The sequence below is a fragment of the Amborella trichopoda genome, chromosome 8, assembly GCF_054954075.1.
Source record: "Amborella trichopoda isolate Santa Cruz 75 chromosome 8, AtrichopodaSantaCruz75HAP2 v2.0, whole genome shotgun sequence".
Lineage (NCBI taxonomy): Eukaryota > Viridiplantae > Streptophyta > Magnoliopsida > Amborellales > Amborellaceae > Amborella > Amborella trichopoda.
Genome location: NC_142343.1, coordinates 6628559 through 6645327, shown reverse-complemented (window position 1 = coordinate 6645327; position 16769 = coordinate 6628559). Strand labels below are relative to the sequence as shown.

At 36.2% G+C, this 16769-nt stretch overlaps 2 protein-coding genes across 3 annotated transcripts; both read right to left on the bottom strand.

The window, feature by feature from the left end:
• Nucleotides 1-1043: 1043 nt before the first annotated feature.
• Nucleotides 1044-4680, bottom strand: LOC18436207 (protein LATERAL BRANCHING OXIDOREDUCTASE 1). The gene is made up of 6 exons (XM_020668438.2): nucleotides 4643-4680; nucleotides 4468-4523; nucleotides 3482-3765; nucleotides 2545-2789; nucleotides 1781-2105; nucleotides 1044-1433 (listed from the first exon to the last, which is right to left on the bottom strand). Exons 1-6 carry the CDS (start codon nucleotides 4678-4680, stop codon nucleotides 1182-1184), a joined length of 1200 nt encoding a protein of 399 aa, XP_020524097.1. The 3' UTR covers nucleotides 1044-1181.
• Nucleotides 4681-8112: 3432 nt separating this feature from the next.
• LOC18436208 (protein trichome birefringence-like 36) lies at nucleotides 8113-11813 on the bottom strand. 2 transcript variants are annotated; one of them, XM_006846230.4, is made up of 5 exons: nucleotides 11341-11813; nucleotides 9924-10095; nucleotides 9259-9449; nucleotides 8894-9052; nucleotides 8113-8638 (listed from the first exon to the last, which is right to left on the bottom strand). In XM_006846230.4, the coding sequence occupies exons 1-5, from the start codon at nucleotides 11682-11684 to the stop codon at nucleotides 8320-8322; spliced, it is 1185 nt and encodes a 394-aa protein (XP_006846293.1). In that variant the 5' UTR covers nucleotides 11685-11813; the 3' UTR covers nucleotides 8113-8319. The 2 variants fall into 2 exon arrangements, with proteins under 2 accessions (XP_006846293.1, XP_088701793.1); XM_088845667.1 differs by having other exon boundaries at nucleotides 8113-8432; nucleotides 11341-11808.
• Between the last annotated feature and the right edge of the window lie 4956 nt (nucleotides 11814-16769).

The window sequence follows — 16769 nt, the reverse complement described above, 5'->3', positions numbered from 1 at the left end:
AAATTTTTGAGATAGCTTCTCTCTTTAAAAAATTCAGGTACTCTGTCTCTAAAATTTTCATACCTGCGAAATGCTCCCTACGTTTCGGGTTGAGGGAGCCAATGAGTGAAATCCATGGGCCTTGGACATGCAAAAAAACATGTTTAAGTGTGGAAATAAAATCATGGAAAAGTAGGTCTTATTTCCATGATTTTGATTTTCTTGATTTTAAGTATCCTAGTCTTAAGCAATCCAAATGGTGGATTTTGGCAATATCCAAGATATTAGGAATCCATGCCTTAAAATCCATGTACCTAAACAGACCCAGTTTTGTTTGTGCGCATTTTTTCAGCTCGGCCAAAACTCGACTCGGCTCGGTCTAGGGCCGAGTCCCCGAACGAGACAAGTTTCTTTACACTGTTTTGCAGAGCTTATGTTCCAATATTTATGTTAGAGCTCCGGCACTGAAAGTTGTCAAAAAGTAACTGAACTCCTTGTTTATTAAAGTAAAATTGTTTGGTGCGTCCTAGCCCGCAACTGTTACTATGCGGGCTTGGAGTAACGTCCACTGTCCTATAAATAAAAGTCCTCGAAAGAAAAAGTAAAATCATTGGTTCAAATATATTTTTCAAAAAATATCATTTCTAGTTTTTAAAATTTATTTATTTTTGCAGATTAATAATCTCCATATTAAAGATTATATATTCCCCAAAAAGTAGGATCAAATTCAATTTCAAAAATAAATTATTAAGGGGTCTGCATTTCTACACGTGAGTCCGTGGACTCATAGAAACCGTATCCATCATTAAATCAGTGATGTCTTGGCATGATTGTTTCTGCTCAATAAACTTTTATGGTTGCATATGTTGCTTTTGCTACATAGTGTGACTTGCATTACTTTGCAATTAATGATGGAAGCATGGTTGCGAAATGCTTTATTTTTAGTTTTTAATTGAAGGATTTGCCAAGAGGTTTAGGCGACAGATAAGAGAAACATGGAGATTACTTTGTTGAAATGCATCGAATGCTCATAAGTTGCATCATATTTTGCACATATCTTGGTAGTTCACTAAAATTGGAGTGTGGATTCATAGAGTGAAGTCAAAGAAATTTGAAATTGCAACAATTTTTCTGTTTGTCTCATCATGGGTCCCAATTGACATGGGCCTACCGAAGCAGGAAGTTTTTTTTGGTGACGACTGTTAAGTTTCAATTTTCAAGAACTCGGTATGGGTTTTCCCAGCCAGTTTCCTTGCTAACGAGTGCCGAACAAAATCCCCATACTTGATTTTCTTGTACATCCTAGGGCCGTAATGACGATCCATCATTTGATCGAGTGGCTCCAACTCTACCTCCTGATCTGGAACGATGAAAGTAGCGAAAGACATTCTTTCTTTCTTCTCATATGTCACTGCTCTGTGTTCAATGCTCCTGTACCTCCCATTGCTCCAAACCTGCAAGACGTGATTGTATTATTTGGGCATTTCTTTATATTTATTTTTTGTACAAGAAAGTATTCTACAGTCCAGTGGACAATAGGCAACCATGGTCCATTGGGGCCACGACTAGATGAGATCATGTATTGTGATGGAGACAGAGTAGGAGCCACCATTGGGGCTATTTGCTCTTCTGGTGGGTACCCTCTCTCTCATCACCGTCCATCATTTCATGCGAAGTTTAAGACCCAATTTGGAGCTTGTATTATACTTTCCCTACTGATATTTAAGCATTTCTGTGCTTCCAAATACAGGATGCCTTTGTTTCTATCTATAAGAAAGAAATTTGCATTTGTTCATGCTACCTCTAAAACGTCTCCAACATTAACAACCAGTGTATTTGGAACTGGTTTTACTGGCACCCAACCAGTTTGATGGTGAATTTGGAGACCTACTTCATCATCATCTTGGAGAAGTATAGTGATGGTGGTTTGATCTGAGTGGGGGCTCACACCAAGAACAAGGTCAGTCTTGCAACACTTTGGGTAGTAATTCATACGTATACCTTGCATTATTTCTTGATGTAGTCCATGCAGACCATCTTTGTCCAATCCCAGAATCACTGATATATTAGGAAGGAGCTGCACTGCAACTTTATTCACCGCTGAGGAATAATCCTCTATTGTCTCCCTGCCATGTGGGTCGATAGGAAGTTGAAATATACAAATGTTAAACTTAGTAAAGTCAAACCAAGTTATAAAAGCAAAGGGGAATCATACCAGTAGCAACTGGAGTATGGAAACTTTAGTCTAACGGTTGTCACTATTCACGGCGCTGGAGAAAACGGGACCATCTTTTGGGATCCTCTTCTGGTGGGTCCCATTCTTTCTCCATCACTGCCCATTTTATTGGATGATGATAACCCCATAGGACTATGGTTTTTCTTAACCTTTTTTGTCTTAAAATACTAATTATTATTATTATTATTGTTATTATTATTATCATAGCATACATTCCCTCTATTCAAATCTCATGGAAACATGCAGTTCCAATGTGTTGAAAGGGCTTGGTTTTTAGAGAAGTTGAATTATTAATGGATTATGTAGGTATGGTTGCGACAGAAACATACTTAAATTCTGGTATAGTCGGCCAATAACTCATTTTCCTGTATCTAGATGGAAATATTTGCAAATATATTAGGTCTCCCCAGTTTAGGTTCTGTTGTTCTGAGACTACATATGCTTGCCCATATCCCTGGATGTCATCTGATGCCATTGCATACTTCTTTTTCTCTTCTATGGGAAGTTTGAAAAACTCAGCTGCAGTAGCCTGCATCTTTTGCAATAGGTTCTCTGAGACCCCATGGTTTATTATCTGTGCAAGTAATATCAGTTCAGGGTTACACACTAAATTAAGAAAATGTAGCATACAATAACAAATTACCATACACTTAAAAAGTATTCGACAGCTGCAAAAGGAGTATCAGTTGATGTGAGTATAAATAGAGCATTGTTCGCAAAATCGCCCGATCTAACTGCTAACCGCCCAGTTAGATCGGAGCTGGCCGGTTCCGGTTTTGGGCGGCTAGGGTGATCAACCGGTATTTAAAAAAAAAAAAAAAAAGTATATAAATTCTCAAAAATAAGGAATTTGATTTGTAATGCATTTTTAAATATTCTTTACATGATGGTAAAGATTAAAAATTGTTTTGGTCATTAATACTCACTTTTCTATTTTTCCATCTTTTTTAGAAATTTTAAAAATAGCCCTTGGAAAATATAAAATGGGTTAAAATCCATTTTTTTCATTAAGTTTCAACTTCGCTTGAATGTATTTTGTTTTAATCATTCTTTATATGTTTTTCATATTTTAGTAGATTTTTTTTGTATTTTTTTTCAACACTTTTTTTACCGCCCGGGACTTGTCCGGTTAGAGCAGTTAAATCGGCCAGTTTACCGGTTAGGCTGGTTAAACCGCTTCCAAGCCTATGTCCGGTTAACCGTTCTGGTTCGATTTTTCGAACACTAGAATAGAGTTATGAGAATTGGCTTGTTACTTTTTCATACCTGAAAGAAGCCCCATTCTTTGCAAGCAAGATCTAGCTTCTGGAGTTCATCTTCATTTTGTTGAGATAGCAATGAGAAATCAATGGTGGGAGTCTGAGAAGTGAGAGGAGAGAGACTGTTTTGATTTGGTCTTTCTTCATGGCTCTTGACATATCTCTCTGGGACTATGGAAGGATTCTTCCTCACAATCTCTTGAATGCTTTCAACGGGCAAAGATTTAGCCCAACTGGGGATTCCTTGCTTTTGTTCTAAGACTCTCAACTTGCAGATCCATTCTCTCTTTTCTTATGGTTTTTGTGACTTTATGGTGGCCATATATTTTGCAATAGGTAATCCTTGTGTGGTATCTTGCCCTTTCTGATTGTTAGGGATTCCCTGCACTAATGTTCGCTAATTGCTTTGTTTGACTCCTCATATTGTTTGAAAATGCAAAGAACTCTGTGTAAAAGACAGTGGGTCCAATACAATGTGTAATTTATAACTTCTGTTTGAAAGGGAACCCTTGTAGTTTCTTGGAGCTCCTAGAAAAGGACATGGGTTGCTCTGTGCTTGTTGGGGAAATCTCCATAAACAGCCAATGCCTGGTTAACGTTGCTGTTGTAGTTTCTATTATCCTTGATCTTTATGGCATTAACTAGATCATTTTTCCATGAGATAACTATATATTAGAACTAGAAATAAGAAAAAATGGAAACAAAAAATAAAGGGTAATAGGAAGTAAGTCTATTTCTTTCTATTATTCTGTCCAAGGGGCAAATTTCTTTGCTCCCAAGGTATCACTCTACTTTCTTCAGCTTTCTATATCTTGGATCTTAGCCATTGGATCCCTCTATGGTACATTTCTACTTAGTTATCATTGAACCCTACAGAAAATTATTTTAGAAGAGTTATGGTTGTGTTAATGGTTTGATTAGCTCAATTAGGGCATTTCCCTTTCCTGGCTGGTGTATGTTTTGAAGGACTAGGGTGAATTTGCTTAGTTTAACCGATAACACTGCCATGCATCTTCTTTCTAGATGCACTGAAGCCATATATATCTTTTCTGTTCAACAGACCAAAAGCAAGTAAATTGCATCAATAACAATGAAAAATAAAGATAATTTTTTTTTTTTACGGTGGTCTTTCTTATGACCAAATCTCGTCTTCTCTCCATTTCTTCACACTTTAATTGCTGTTGTGTTATTGTCATGAATAGGCATCATACACTTTGGTATTTTGTTCATGAGTAGGTTAACTTGGATGCTCTTGTATTGTATTGGTATCATTGGATTCCTTTGTTTGCTTGGCATTGATTCTGTGAAGTAAAGATGACGATAAAAATATAAGCCTAGGAGATAAATAATGAAAATTCAAGTGGGTCAGCAAACGCTGCCAAAGAGGGGAGGTATATTCGTTTCTTGTCATGCGATCAAGCCTATGTTGTTACACTAGCCTCCTCAAAACTTGTATGGGGTCTTTGTTTTTGGATACTTCCTAAACCATCATGCAGACACTGTCATCTGGATTTCTGCGATAGATGACAGTGTACGCGTTGTCCAAATCCAAGACCCTGGAAAACTTTTCCGGCGGTGCCTAACCCCTCTGTGGTACTCTCGTTCCTGATGTTTTTACTACAGAAAGCAAAAAAAAAAAAATGAAAAATGAAAATAAAAATAACTATTGTTGCTTCTTAGATTTCTAGATTGTTTGATATTGCATAACACGCGTGTTGCTTTCCACATCTCTCGCACACACCAACAGGGTAACCCTGAGACTTATGTCAAAATTTTCAAAAACCCCCGTGGTAGGCATTAACTGTGAGAGGGGTACCTAGCTGTGTAGGGGTGGCAATGGACTCGGACCCGACCCGTACCTGCCGGGTATGCCCGACACGGGTCTGTGTATGGGTCCAAGTTTGGGACCCACGGGTGGGGTCTGAGTCAAATAAAGGATACCCGGATAGTCTCGAGTTCAGGTACAGGTTCTGCTATACCCTACCCGTCTGGACTCAAAATTTTAGTTCACCCGAAGGCCAAAGCCCCAACTCTAAAATCGTTTCAATATTTTTTGTCTTCCCCTAGTTCTCCCTAGTTCTCCAAATGGTTAAACTCCATCGCCATCATCTCTCTCTGCAATTCTCCCTCTCTCAGTTTCTTGGGGACATAGCTCTCTCTGGCTCTCGACTGTCTCTCTCTCTCTCTCTAATCGCCCAACCCTCAAAAATTAGTTCTCCGTTGTTCACCATTGTAGGCTGCAAAAAAGGAAGCTCATAGTGAGGGTGGCAATGAACTCGATCAGACCTGGGACCCGATGGGCTAGACTCGGGACCCGACAGTTACGGTATGGGTCCAACTTTTGGGCCTGATGATCCATACCCAATCCATTGCCACCCTTAAGCTTGTGGGGCCCAATACGGTTGGGGATTGTGCAACTGTAACTGTGAGGTACCCTCCGTAATTTTCTGCCCCAAAGTATCTTAGGTGTTGTAAGACTTGGTTGATCCCTTTAATAGGTGGCCGTGACCTAAGGGGTACCTATCAGACCTATTCGCATTTCAAATTTCTCCCTAATTAAGAACCCATCATGGATCCTGACCTACTTATAGATTCCTAGGTCAATCTTTCTTCAAACCATTTCGTGTGGCTTGCACTATTTAGATCTCGGTCTGATTCAAGGTCCATGTCAGGGTCAAGATTCGAGTCCAAGTCTTATGTCCTAACCTAGATGAAGATATGAGTCCGAGTGCAGGTCCGCAGTTCCTTAGAAGCCCTAGGTAAGTCAGTCAATTCTCTACAATCATTTAACCCTGATTCTCATCAACTTTAAAACCCTAGTATGAACACGTCCTAGGTACTTCCAAATTCAAGCGAATCTTCGGGGGTCGAGAAGATGAAAGCACTTTAACCGCAAGTCTATTCCGAGCCACCAAATCTTAGGTGCCAGGCCAAAGGGACCGGATTTCAGTAAATCTTTTATTTGCAATTTATTTTTCGTTTCTTTTTTTCCTTCTTCTTCTTCTTCTTCTTTTTTTTTTTTTTTGGTTTGATTTCTAGGGTTTCTTAATGGATTCTATGTGATCTCAATCTAGCTCTACCAACGAGTTTTAGAGAAGAGAAGGTTGATCTTTTGAGATCAGGAGTTGAACTGTAATTTGCTAGACCCGACTATTCTTTATCGATGTTTAATTTTAACAGCTTCAAGCGTAAATTTGGGATGTTTTATCGGAGAACTCTTGAGATTTGCACTATAAACACCATCCTATCCTCTTTTTATGATAGAGGAGTATAACGATGTCTTTCGAAGGGTGTAGTACATTTCAACCATGTGACTTTACCACTAGATGATTATGGATGCAGACTTACGAGGGTAATATGGATATGGAATTTCAAACAGTATATTCATGGGATATGGACTTTATGAGGATACTACGGATGCTTGAGCGGATTGAGTTATAAGTCGGTTTACAAGGCATGGACCATATTTGGGCGTGAACTATGGCATGAGCTTAATTGAGTCATAATCCAAACTATGTATAGTTGGAAGGCCTATTGGATAATTCCCTCAAGTGCTTATGTATAGTTGGAAGGCCTATTGGATAATTCCCTCAAGTGCTTATGTATAGATGGAAGGCCTATTGGATAAGTATTCCCTCGAGTGCTCAGTGTTTTATATGGGTTAAGTCCTTTTGGGAGCGACAAAACCCACCCAAACAGTATTCAAATGCGATTATGCTTCCAAAATCGACAATGACCCTAAAATTGGATTTTGAAGCATAAAAAATAAAAGAAAATTTTTTAGAAGGTTGACACCTTAAGATGTAGAATTAAGGTGCCCCTCTAAAATCCTTTTAAAAAAGGGCTGTTTTGATATTGGAAAAAAATGTAAGTAATAATTTTGATATTGAGATGTATAAATATGGAGAAAAAAAAAGATATTTTCAAATCCTAAATGTGGTACATCCTTTTTTTTTTTTTTTTTGGATAATTCAATGGGGAGGGTAGGCCCTACCCATTTTTTCAAGTAAATTAAGAGTTAGCCTTTTGAAGATGTTAGTAAAGCGGTGTTAGTAATGGGAATGGAAACCACAATGTGGTGACTAAGGTGTAGGGTGCTACCACTACCACCTTAGCCCTTTTGCAACACATTATCTGGACTATCCATTTTCGATACTTTCATGCATTTATAGATGTGCTTGATCTGAACCACTTTTTTACAATGTTATAGTTCGAGATAAAAATTGATTCTCATACCATCTAAGAATTTTCAATACTAGAATCACGTCTCATGATAAAGGTTGGAGATACACCTTACCTTGATTGTTTAAGATTGCAACCTTGTGCAAACCAAATCCTAAAAATAATATATTTGAAGCTTTTTCTTACTGGAAAATTCATTTTAATTCTTCAAAATCATGAATACAAAGTGAAGGTACATTTCGATTGGTCCCAAAATTATTTCCTATCCTAAATCCATAAAGAACCAGGGTGGAGTCATGCAATATGGGATGCTCAATAGACCCCTGTTTTTATTTTCTGCCATGCCCTATAGCTTTTTGCTTTCATCAAAATGTATAGAGCATACTCATCCATCTAGAACTAATCATAGGTAAACATATCGGAGTTTAGCGCAAGCATCAACGGAGGCAGACGAACTGTAACAAGAAAATGACTACATAAGATATGAAAATCCCAACTAAAGGGAGTATACAAAAATGGGAACATGAAAGAGAGAGAGGCTTGCAAAAGCTTAAGAGAGCAGCAGAAAAGCAAGCAGCTCATTTCAAATACATGGCAACCCCAAGTCACCTTTGGCTGCAACTCAGTAGAGCTACCACAGAGAGAGAGAGAGTCGCAGAAAATTCAGTAGAGAAGAAGAAACGCGAGCAGCTCATTCCAGATATCTGGCACCCCAGAGACACACCAATGGCTGCAATCAGCGGGGCTAGCACTTCCATATCTCATTTCTCCATCACCTGAGGTGTACACAGAAGGGTGAGCATCCTTCCTATAATCCGAAAGCCTTGTGATATTGAAGAAATAGACTGGAAATTTCATCTGTTTCAAAACAGTCTCGATGATGGTCATTTGAGGAGGGATCGGGCTCAAGAACGCATCCTGTGTAATTGGCTCGGTCTCATTCACACACCGATTCCCATTTGGTTCGTCCCATTGACTTGGGCTGCAAAATTTTTTGGATAAATCTTCTTTTCTCCTTTTTAATACAGAATTCAATCACATTACCACATTTAAATTAAAAGAAAAAGACAAGTGAAAGGAGAAGGTGGTAGCCATCATAGATAGATAGCTAGATAGTTAAATAGAGATGGATGGAAAGATAAATTTGTTCTATTATTAACCAGTATAGAAGAACTATTTACCAAAAAAATATGTATAGAAGAACTAGAGGGTAAGTTATTATGGTTTTGTTTCTTACTCTGTGTGAATAGGAGAAATGCTCCTGAAGAAGACTCTGGTTTTTTGTGGATCCAGATTAGAGTCAATCCAGCTTGCCCAAGTTTCCATGCCTTTTTGGTATATAAACATCCTGTCTAGGTCTTCATATAGTCCATTCTCATACTCTATGTAATCCCATCTGCTCATACAAACAAATGCACATCAATTTTTGTACACTTTCTTGTTCTTTTCAGTTTTCATTATGGGTTCATCCTGTATTATCATGTTTTAGGTTTTTAGGTGTTTTTCTTTTATTATGGTTCCAATTCAGGCCTCTCTAGCAATCAGAATCAAGGAGAAAAGATGAAAAAAATAGAAAAAATAGTCAAAGGTTTGGAGATTTACGATTTGAGACCACCAAGATGTGTCCAGTAATGAGCAGAATTGAAGATGAGAATGTCGACACCTCTCCATGCTTGGGCATTTCCTTCGATTTCATAGGGTTTGAGAACTCTCTTGGGCTGGCCGAGAACCAGTTCCATGTCCAAATCAACTAGAAACGGAGCCCAAAAGAATTCTACACTGGCATTGTACTCCTGCAAAGTCGAACACAATTTTATAGAACTCCTTTGTAAGATTTCTGTACTCAAATATGAGTACCATGAAAAAGGTCAAAATTGAAAAACAATAGCAAGAAATGGAATAATATTGAAGAAGGTTAAACATTCACTAAAATTTCAAAAATCATTTCAAAGAGAGAGAGAGAGAGAGAGAGAGAGAGAGAGAGAGAGAGAGAGAGAGAGAGAGAGAGAGAGTTAATACCAAAACTGGGAACAGGGGAAAATTAGATCAACCAAAAAACCTACCAGTACATGTGTGTGTGTATGTGAGAGAGAGAGAGACAGAGAGAGTTTTATTAAAACCAAAGGTGGGGGACAGGGAAATTTAAGATCAACAAGAAAACCAAAAGATTTGTGTGTGTGTGTATGTCTCTTTGTGTGTGTGTGTGTGTGTGAGTGAGAGAGAGAGAGAGAGAGAGAGAGAGAGAGAGAGAGAGAGAGAGAGTATACCAGGGCTCTAAAGACATTGAAGGGGTAATTGAGCTGAATGGATTTGGTGATGTCTGGGGAGTAAGAAAGGAGCATGCAAACCAAGGATTCCCACATGCTCCTGTCCAATGAATCCCCAACTATCATCAACCTCTTCCCCCTCAACCCCTCCAGCAACTTTTCACCATCAAACCTGCATTTTGATTCACTCCAAAAAAGCATAAACAAATGGGATAGATGCTGCAAATTTTCATTGCAAAAGAACTACAACCAAAAAGTTAAAGGGATAATTATCTCATGATGCAAAGTTAAAGTCAGAAAGATTCAAAATTGAAACTGTAAGCTTTAACTTTGCAGAAATTCATTGATAAAAGGCCAAGAATGAGACTGAAGAAGAAACACTTTTGCTTTTCTTCATCACGAAAAGACCAACTTTCATATGGAGTTTCAAAAAAAAAGAATTTATTACATCACTTTCTTCATCTAAAAATCTACAAATATCCTGTAAGGAAAGTCTAAAACAATTAACATATTTCACCTTTGGTCTGAAGGTATTAATGAAAAATGAGGAGAGATGTATCCATGGCAAAATTATATTTCCCTATGTTTCAATAAGTCAAGAAAAACTTAGTGACCTACCCATCTTTTATGACACAAATTAAAGAGGGAGAAAAAAAAGTAATTCCATTTTAAAGGGGAAAAAGAATATATAGAGCCGAGGCTCTAAACAGTAAAATTAGAGCCCACCTCAAAATTTTAGCCGAAGAAGTTGTTTTTGATGCCCAAATATCCTCAGCTTCAGCTTGAAAGGAAAAACATGGATTTCAAGTTTTTGGAAATAGTGCATTCATTTTTGGACGGCCAAATTTCTAGATTTTCAAGTTTATCAGCTTGATCTACATTATTTTTAAATATTTAAATTTTATAATTAAAAATTTTAATATATTTTAAAGCTATCACAAAGATTTTCATAACCACATTTCTCGACACTATTTGGAGGTGCACTTTTACTTTGATTGGTTAGAGCCTCGGCTCTTTACAAACCGCACTTTTAAAGGACTCGATACTTTTTAAGAAATAATAATAATAATTAGCCGGTTAATCGTCTAAAAACCACAAAACAAAGAAGAAACAGACAAACAGATTCCTTTCCCCATTATGGGGAGGTTATTTTCCCCAACTTCCAAGCAATAACCCAGGAAAACCCACAGAAAAAGACCAGTTCCATTTGAGAGGGAGAGAGAGATAGAGAGCGCTCCTAAACAGTGAAGCACAAACAACTCTTTACTCTTTCCTCTCAGGAGAGAGAGAGCACATCACCTAGGAGAGAGAGAGAGAGAGAGAGACCAAAACTAGATGACAGAGAGTAACTCAACAGAGTTGCATTTCCAACCTCGTTATGTTGCAGTATTTAGATGAGAGAGAGAGAGAGACCCACCTTGGCACGTTGCAAGTGTCAGGTTGCCATCGCCACTTCTGGTAATCTGAATCTGGCCTTCCATTATACTTACAGTTCACCCTTGAGCTGATATATGGGCAACTCTGAGAGGAGTAGAGAGGGTAACTCTCATCAAAAACCCACCTTCCATTGAAGATGTTGCAGAGCTCTGCACTCCCTTCTGAAACCATATTCTCTTCAAGCAACGAAACATGGCCATGAATGCTTCGTCCGAGCCTTCTGTCTCTAGAAAATGGCAAATGAGTTGCAGAGAGAGGATCGAAAAAGAGGAAGAATAACAATAATAGCAAAAAAAGGAAAGAGCTCAGTGCGAGTTCAGGCATCTGTTCTCACTCCTCACTGTTTCCCTCCTTCTTTAGAGAGAGAAAGTTTTGATGTTAACGCTTAGAGAGAGAAAGCATGGTCTCAGCTATGGTGTGGGTTTTTATGATGAATTTTGGAGTTCAAATTTTCGGTTGTCAGAGCGTCCTTTTATACGCCAGTTCACGGTTTGATGTATTATTTAATTAATAAACTTGACTTAAATTACCCTTCACAATAATACGAACTCAAAACGTACCCTTGATGTAAAATAACAATTACTGTAATGTTTGGTTCCCATATTATGGCCATTGGAAACAAGTTTTTGTCATGGCCGAATGGGCATCCATTTAGTGCCCCGGGTTGAATTGGCCCAGCTTTGACTAATGCAAGTAATATAGTCGGGCCTCCTTCGTGATATTTATTTTTCATAAATATTTTCCAAATCTTATTAAATCTCTTCTTCTCTATTTTCTATTTTCTATTGAACGTTTAAAAAGTCGGATCGGCGGGATGGAACAGTCACCCACTAGTTTCTAGTCAAATCGGTTTATTGGTTATTTATGATAGGAGGTTCACTGTTTTAAAAAAGAAAACGAAAAGCTTTAAAAAAAAAAAAGAATTTCGGGAGGATGAAACAATGGAAACAAGGAAAACATGGAAACTCGAAATCAAAATTTTGTTTTTGGGAGCTAAGAATCAAAACCAAAATAAACGATTAAAATAAAAAGAAAAATTGAGCTCAAAATGAAAATAGAGACCCAATTTTCCATCGTTCGATTGTAGAAAAAATTAATTTAGACCTTAAGTTCAAAAATTTAATTATTTCTATTGAGAGATAATAGATAAAAGCAAAAATCAATGTTAGGGGATTTTTGTTATGTTTTAAAATATTTTGTTATGGATTTTGTACATCAGTATGATAAGTGCATTGTATGACAAATTTTGATAGAATTTGGTGAAAGAATGTGACATAAATCAAAGATTTTTTATTTTGGTTTTTAGAAATCCTGAAATTTGAACTCTTGATTTATTCTATTTTGGTTGTTGATAAAAGAAATGATTGTATAGATTGGAAACTGAGCTAAAAAACTACCATTTTGACACTAATTTAGTGACTTTTTATGAACAAGTGAGAGAGAATGATTGAAAATGATGGATTATAGATTTTTGACTATTTTTTTTAAAAAAAATAAATAAATTTTTATATTTTAAAAAGTATTCTTTTTTATTTTGTTTTGCATCATTTAGTTCTTCATGGACCAACCTTTTGAGGTGGATCAAACAGAACTGTAATTTCAAATGATTAAAATTATATTTTACATCCTAAATCCATATAAAAACCTAAATGGTCCCATCACAGAAGCTCATGGAAGTAAATGATCACATTATATGCAATCTTTTAAAAGAAAGATACGTATATATATATATGTTAAGAGAAGTTGAGAATTGGCGGACAATCCATGGCCCGTATATCAATTTCCTTGATTTCCTTTTCCTAGCAATTGGCAAAACGCAACAGGCAATACATGGCCTGTGTATCAATTTCCTTGATTTCCTTTTCCTAGCAATTGGCAAATGGCAATGGGCAATCCATGGCCTGTGTATCAATTTCCTTGATTTCTTTTTCCTAGCAATCGGCTCCTAGCAATTGGCAATGGCAACAGGCAATCCATGGCCTGTGTATCAATTTCCTTGATTTCCTTGTCCTAGCAATCGGCAAATGACAAGCCTATCATCTATTGCCCCAACCTGTTTTGGGAAGAGTCAAGTTTTTAACAGTGCTAATGAGAATAAAGGCCGTGACCTTTAACAAGTGCTAATGAGAATGGAGGCCGTGACCTTTAACAGGGGCTCGGGTGGTGGTACCACCCAAGCTCATTCTCAAAACGTACATGTAGTTGGTGGTGTGGACGGTTAGTGATGGAAAAACAAAGACCCATCCTAATGTAGGCCCTAAACTCTCACGACAACATCCATCCATTGATTTCGACATTTCTCTACATATTTGCACTTGTACATGGTTGGAAGGGAGGATAACAGTTCAGATTAAATAAAGCCACATCCAACATAAAATATAATTTTGTTTTTTATTTAATGAGACTAGGTTCAATTTGAACTGTTAAAGTGTACATGTGCATCGGACTTTAGACCACCCCTTAATGGTTTTAATCCTATCAACTGGCACTCCCCAAATCATCCTTCAAAAGTTAAAACCTCCTCTCTTTCCCCCCACTTTAGGCTGCCATTTGAGTGTGTCACATTTAAAAAAAAATTGACTTAGGTACATCCCCGCGATTACGGTGATTGGCTTTGGAAAATGCGTGTACGAAAGAGAAAGTTTTTATGAATCTTAAGATTCACAACTAAAAATAAAGCAGTTTTTCAAAACTATGTTGAAAATCTTTCAAATTGATATCTCGACCTCAAAAACCAAAAATTTATATATCTAAAAGAAAAATAGGCTTTAAGCCCTGAAAATAAAATATCTTGTTTATATATATATATATATATATCCAACGGCATATCATTTGAACAGTCTATTTTATAGTATTTATGAATATGCAAGTATTTTTGCATCTTTAATTTTCATAATCAAGGGTGACAATAAATATTAAAGCGGTTTATCACATTTGTGAGAGAGATTTAAAAAAAATGAGGTTTTGCTCTTTTAACGTGAAGGCTTGACTTTGGGCTAATCTCAACCGTCAATGGAATTGCAAAAAGAGCGCTTGGGTTATGCTGTCGGTTTTGATCTGGCTCTTAGACAAGTCTAATATATTAATATTGCTTGATGCATGCGAGACCAAATTGTATAATTTAACATGGAAAAGGAAATGTATACGATGATATTATTTACTTTTGATATAAGGAAGTAATAATCATTATTGACGGTTAGATGTGAAATCGAATGGCTGAAGATGTGTCATTGCTTAAACACAAAGTGCAAACTAAATTTTTTCGAATCTTGTGACACACTTCAATCTATTGGATTTCATATTCAATGGCTAAAACTAATTATAACCTCTTTATACAAAAATAAATGGTCTCATAGTTTAGAATCCAACATAGCATACTTGGGGGATCTAGTTTGATATAATAAGAAAAGTATAAAATAAAACCGCTATTATTGCTACAAAGTGGCCACAATTAATCTTGGGTATTGAAATGTACCAAAAAAAAAAAAAAAACTCTCTTTAAAAAAGAATATTAGGAACAAGGCCTGAGTATTGTTGTGGTATTTTAGGAGAAAGAAGGGTATCATTGTCACTAATTCAAGGAATATAAAAATAGAGACCTCCTCTTTCCTCTACTTTTTTCGAGAAAAGGTAAACTTTTTTTTACTTATCCTTTGTCCCTTGTAGGAAGGTAAAAGACATAAGGAAAAGAATAGATTTGAGATTTTAACCCTAATTTGATATTCACCAAAATAAGCCGACATTCCATCATGTTTTGGGAACCAATTGAAGTTATACTATGCTCCTTATCAGGTAAATGAAATTTAACTCATCATAACGGCTTAGAATAAGTTTGGCAAATAATATATGATGAATATGAGGCATCTCTTGGTGGGACTTCGAGGAAACCAAAGATTCTCAGGAAATGTTTAAGTAAAGTAAAGAGGGATTCTCCACAACCTAGAGAGAGAAAGAGGAGAGAGAGAGAGAAAGAGAGAGAGAGAGAGAGAGAGAGAGAGAGAGAATCTAGGTCAAGAAAAGAATAGTATTGAGTGGATTGCTGCCCACCCAATTGATATGACACTTTATAATGAGATTGGGAAGATAAGAGTATGGGCTAGTGTGAAAAGGGCCTTCCATTTTCCAACATTAATTTAATTTTACTCAGTATTTATTGCATAAAAAATGGTGAAATTTTGGTTATGTTTATCTATGGGACTGTTAAAAGGGCGGTTCATTTGAGTCTTCAGTTCAAGGCTTCAAGCCCATCTTAGTCCTTTAACAAGGATATGGGCTTGGGCCTTGTTGTACGACGGTAATCCAACAAAAATAGGGCTTTTGGTTTGCCCTTTGACAGTGAGATTTTTTTGGTATTGTTTATTCCCATATTAAACAAAGGGAAACATTCTTTGAACAAATGTTTAAGAAAAAGAATCGATGATATGGATAGCCTATCCCCAAGACTAGTCCAGATAGGTAGTCTGGATCAGCCCAAACCGGCATTAAAAAATTCAATAAAAATCATTATTAATATTATTTTTTGGATTTCAAGAAAAAATAGGAGTGATGTATTATAAATCTTTATTATGTTGAGACACTATTTCTGAATGTCTATTGGCGATTATATTTACACAAGCCTTAAAAAAATGCATCGGTGAGCAGGATCGCACATGCATATTTCCGATCTGGTTGAGTAGATTGGAGATCCAATTTATCGAATTGGACATTAAAAATAAAAAAAAATTAAAAAATAAAAAATATAAAGTGGGGCCGATTTTGAGCAGTTCTACGATAGAACCATTCCAAACCCGGCCCAAACATATCTATATACACATATACATATATTTATACATATTATATAAATATTTTTTGAAATATATAAATTTTTGATAAATTTGACTATATAATATATATATATATATATATATATATATATATATATATATATATATATATATATATATATATATATATATATATATATATATATATATATATATATATATATATATATATATATATTCTACTAGCTCATTTGAATATATGAATCCAACTCTAGGCCAATCTGACAGTCACGTCCTCATTTCATGTTTGAATTTTAATTTTTTTTTCTACGAATCCAAATAACTTGAAATTTTGGGTATCCATTCTTCTCATCAAGGCGCACTTAATAAAAATATTTTAATGACCAAAATACCTTCAAAATATTTTAAGAGTATTTTGGTTAATTTATTTTTCACAAATTATTTTTTATATATTTTTATTAGATTCTCCTATTTTTGAAAAATATACGCCTAAAATTTCAAATTATTTGGATTTGTATAAAAAATATTAAAATTCAAACACAAAATGAAGTCGTGACCGTCAGATCGGCCTAGATTCAATCTGAGCCATTGGGCTCATATGAACGCATATATTCATACGAGCTAG

Coding starts and splice junctions, on each gene's coding strand:
- LOC18436207 (XM_020668438.2), bottom strand. CDS start 4,680: ATGCCTATTCATGACAATAACACAACAGCAATTAAAGT. Junction 3,766..4,467: donor GATGCATGGCAGTGTTATCG/GTTAAACTAAGC, acceptor AAAAACCATAAG/AAAAGAGAGAATGGATCTGC. Junction 2,106..2,544: donor CCGACTATACCAGAATTTAA/GTATGTTTCTGT, acceptor CCCACATGGCAG/GGAGACAATAGAGGATTATT.
- LOC18436208 (XM_006846230.4), bottom strand. CDS start 11,684: ATGCCTGAACTCGCACTGAGCTCTTTCCTTTTTTTGCTATTATTGTTA. Junction 10,096..11,340: donor GACACTTGCAACGTGCCAAG/GTGGGTCTCTCT, acceptor ATCAAAATGCAG/GTTTGATGGTGAAAAGTTGC. Junction 9,053..9,258: donor CATCTTGGTGGTCTCAAATC/GTAAATCTCCAA, acceptor TTGTATGAGCAG/ATGGGATTACATAGAGTATG.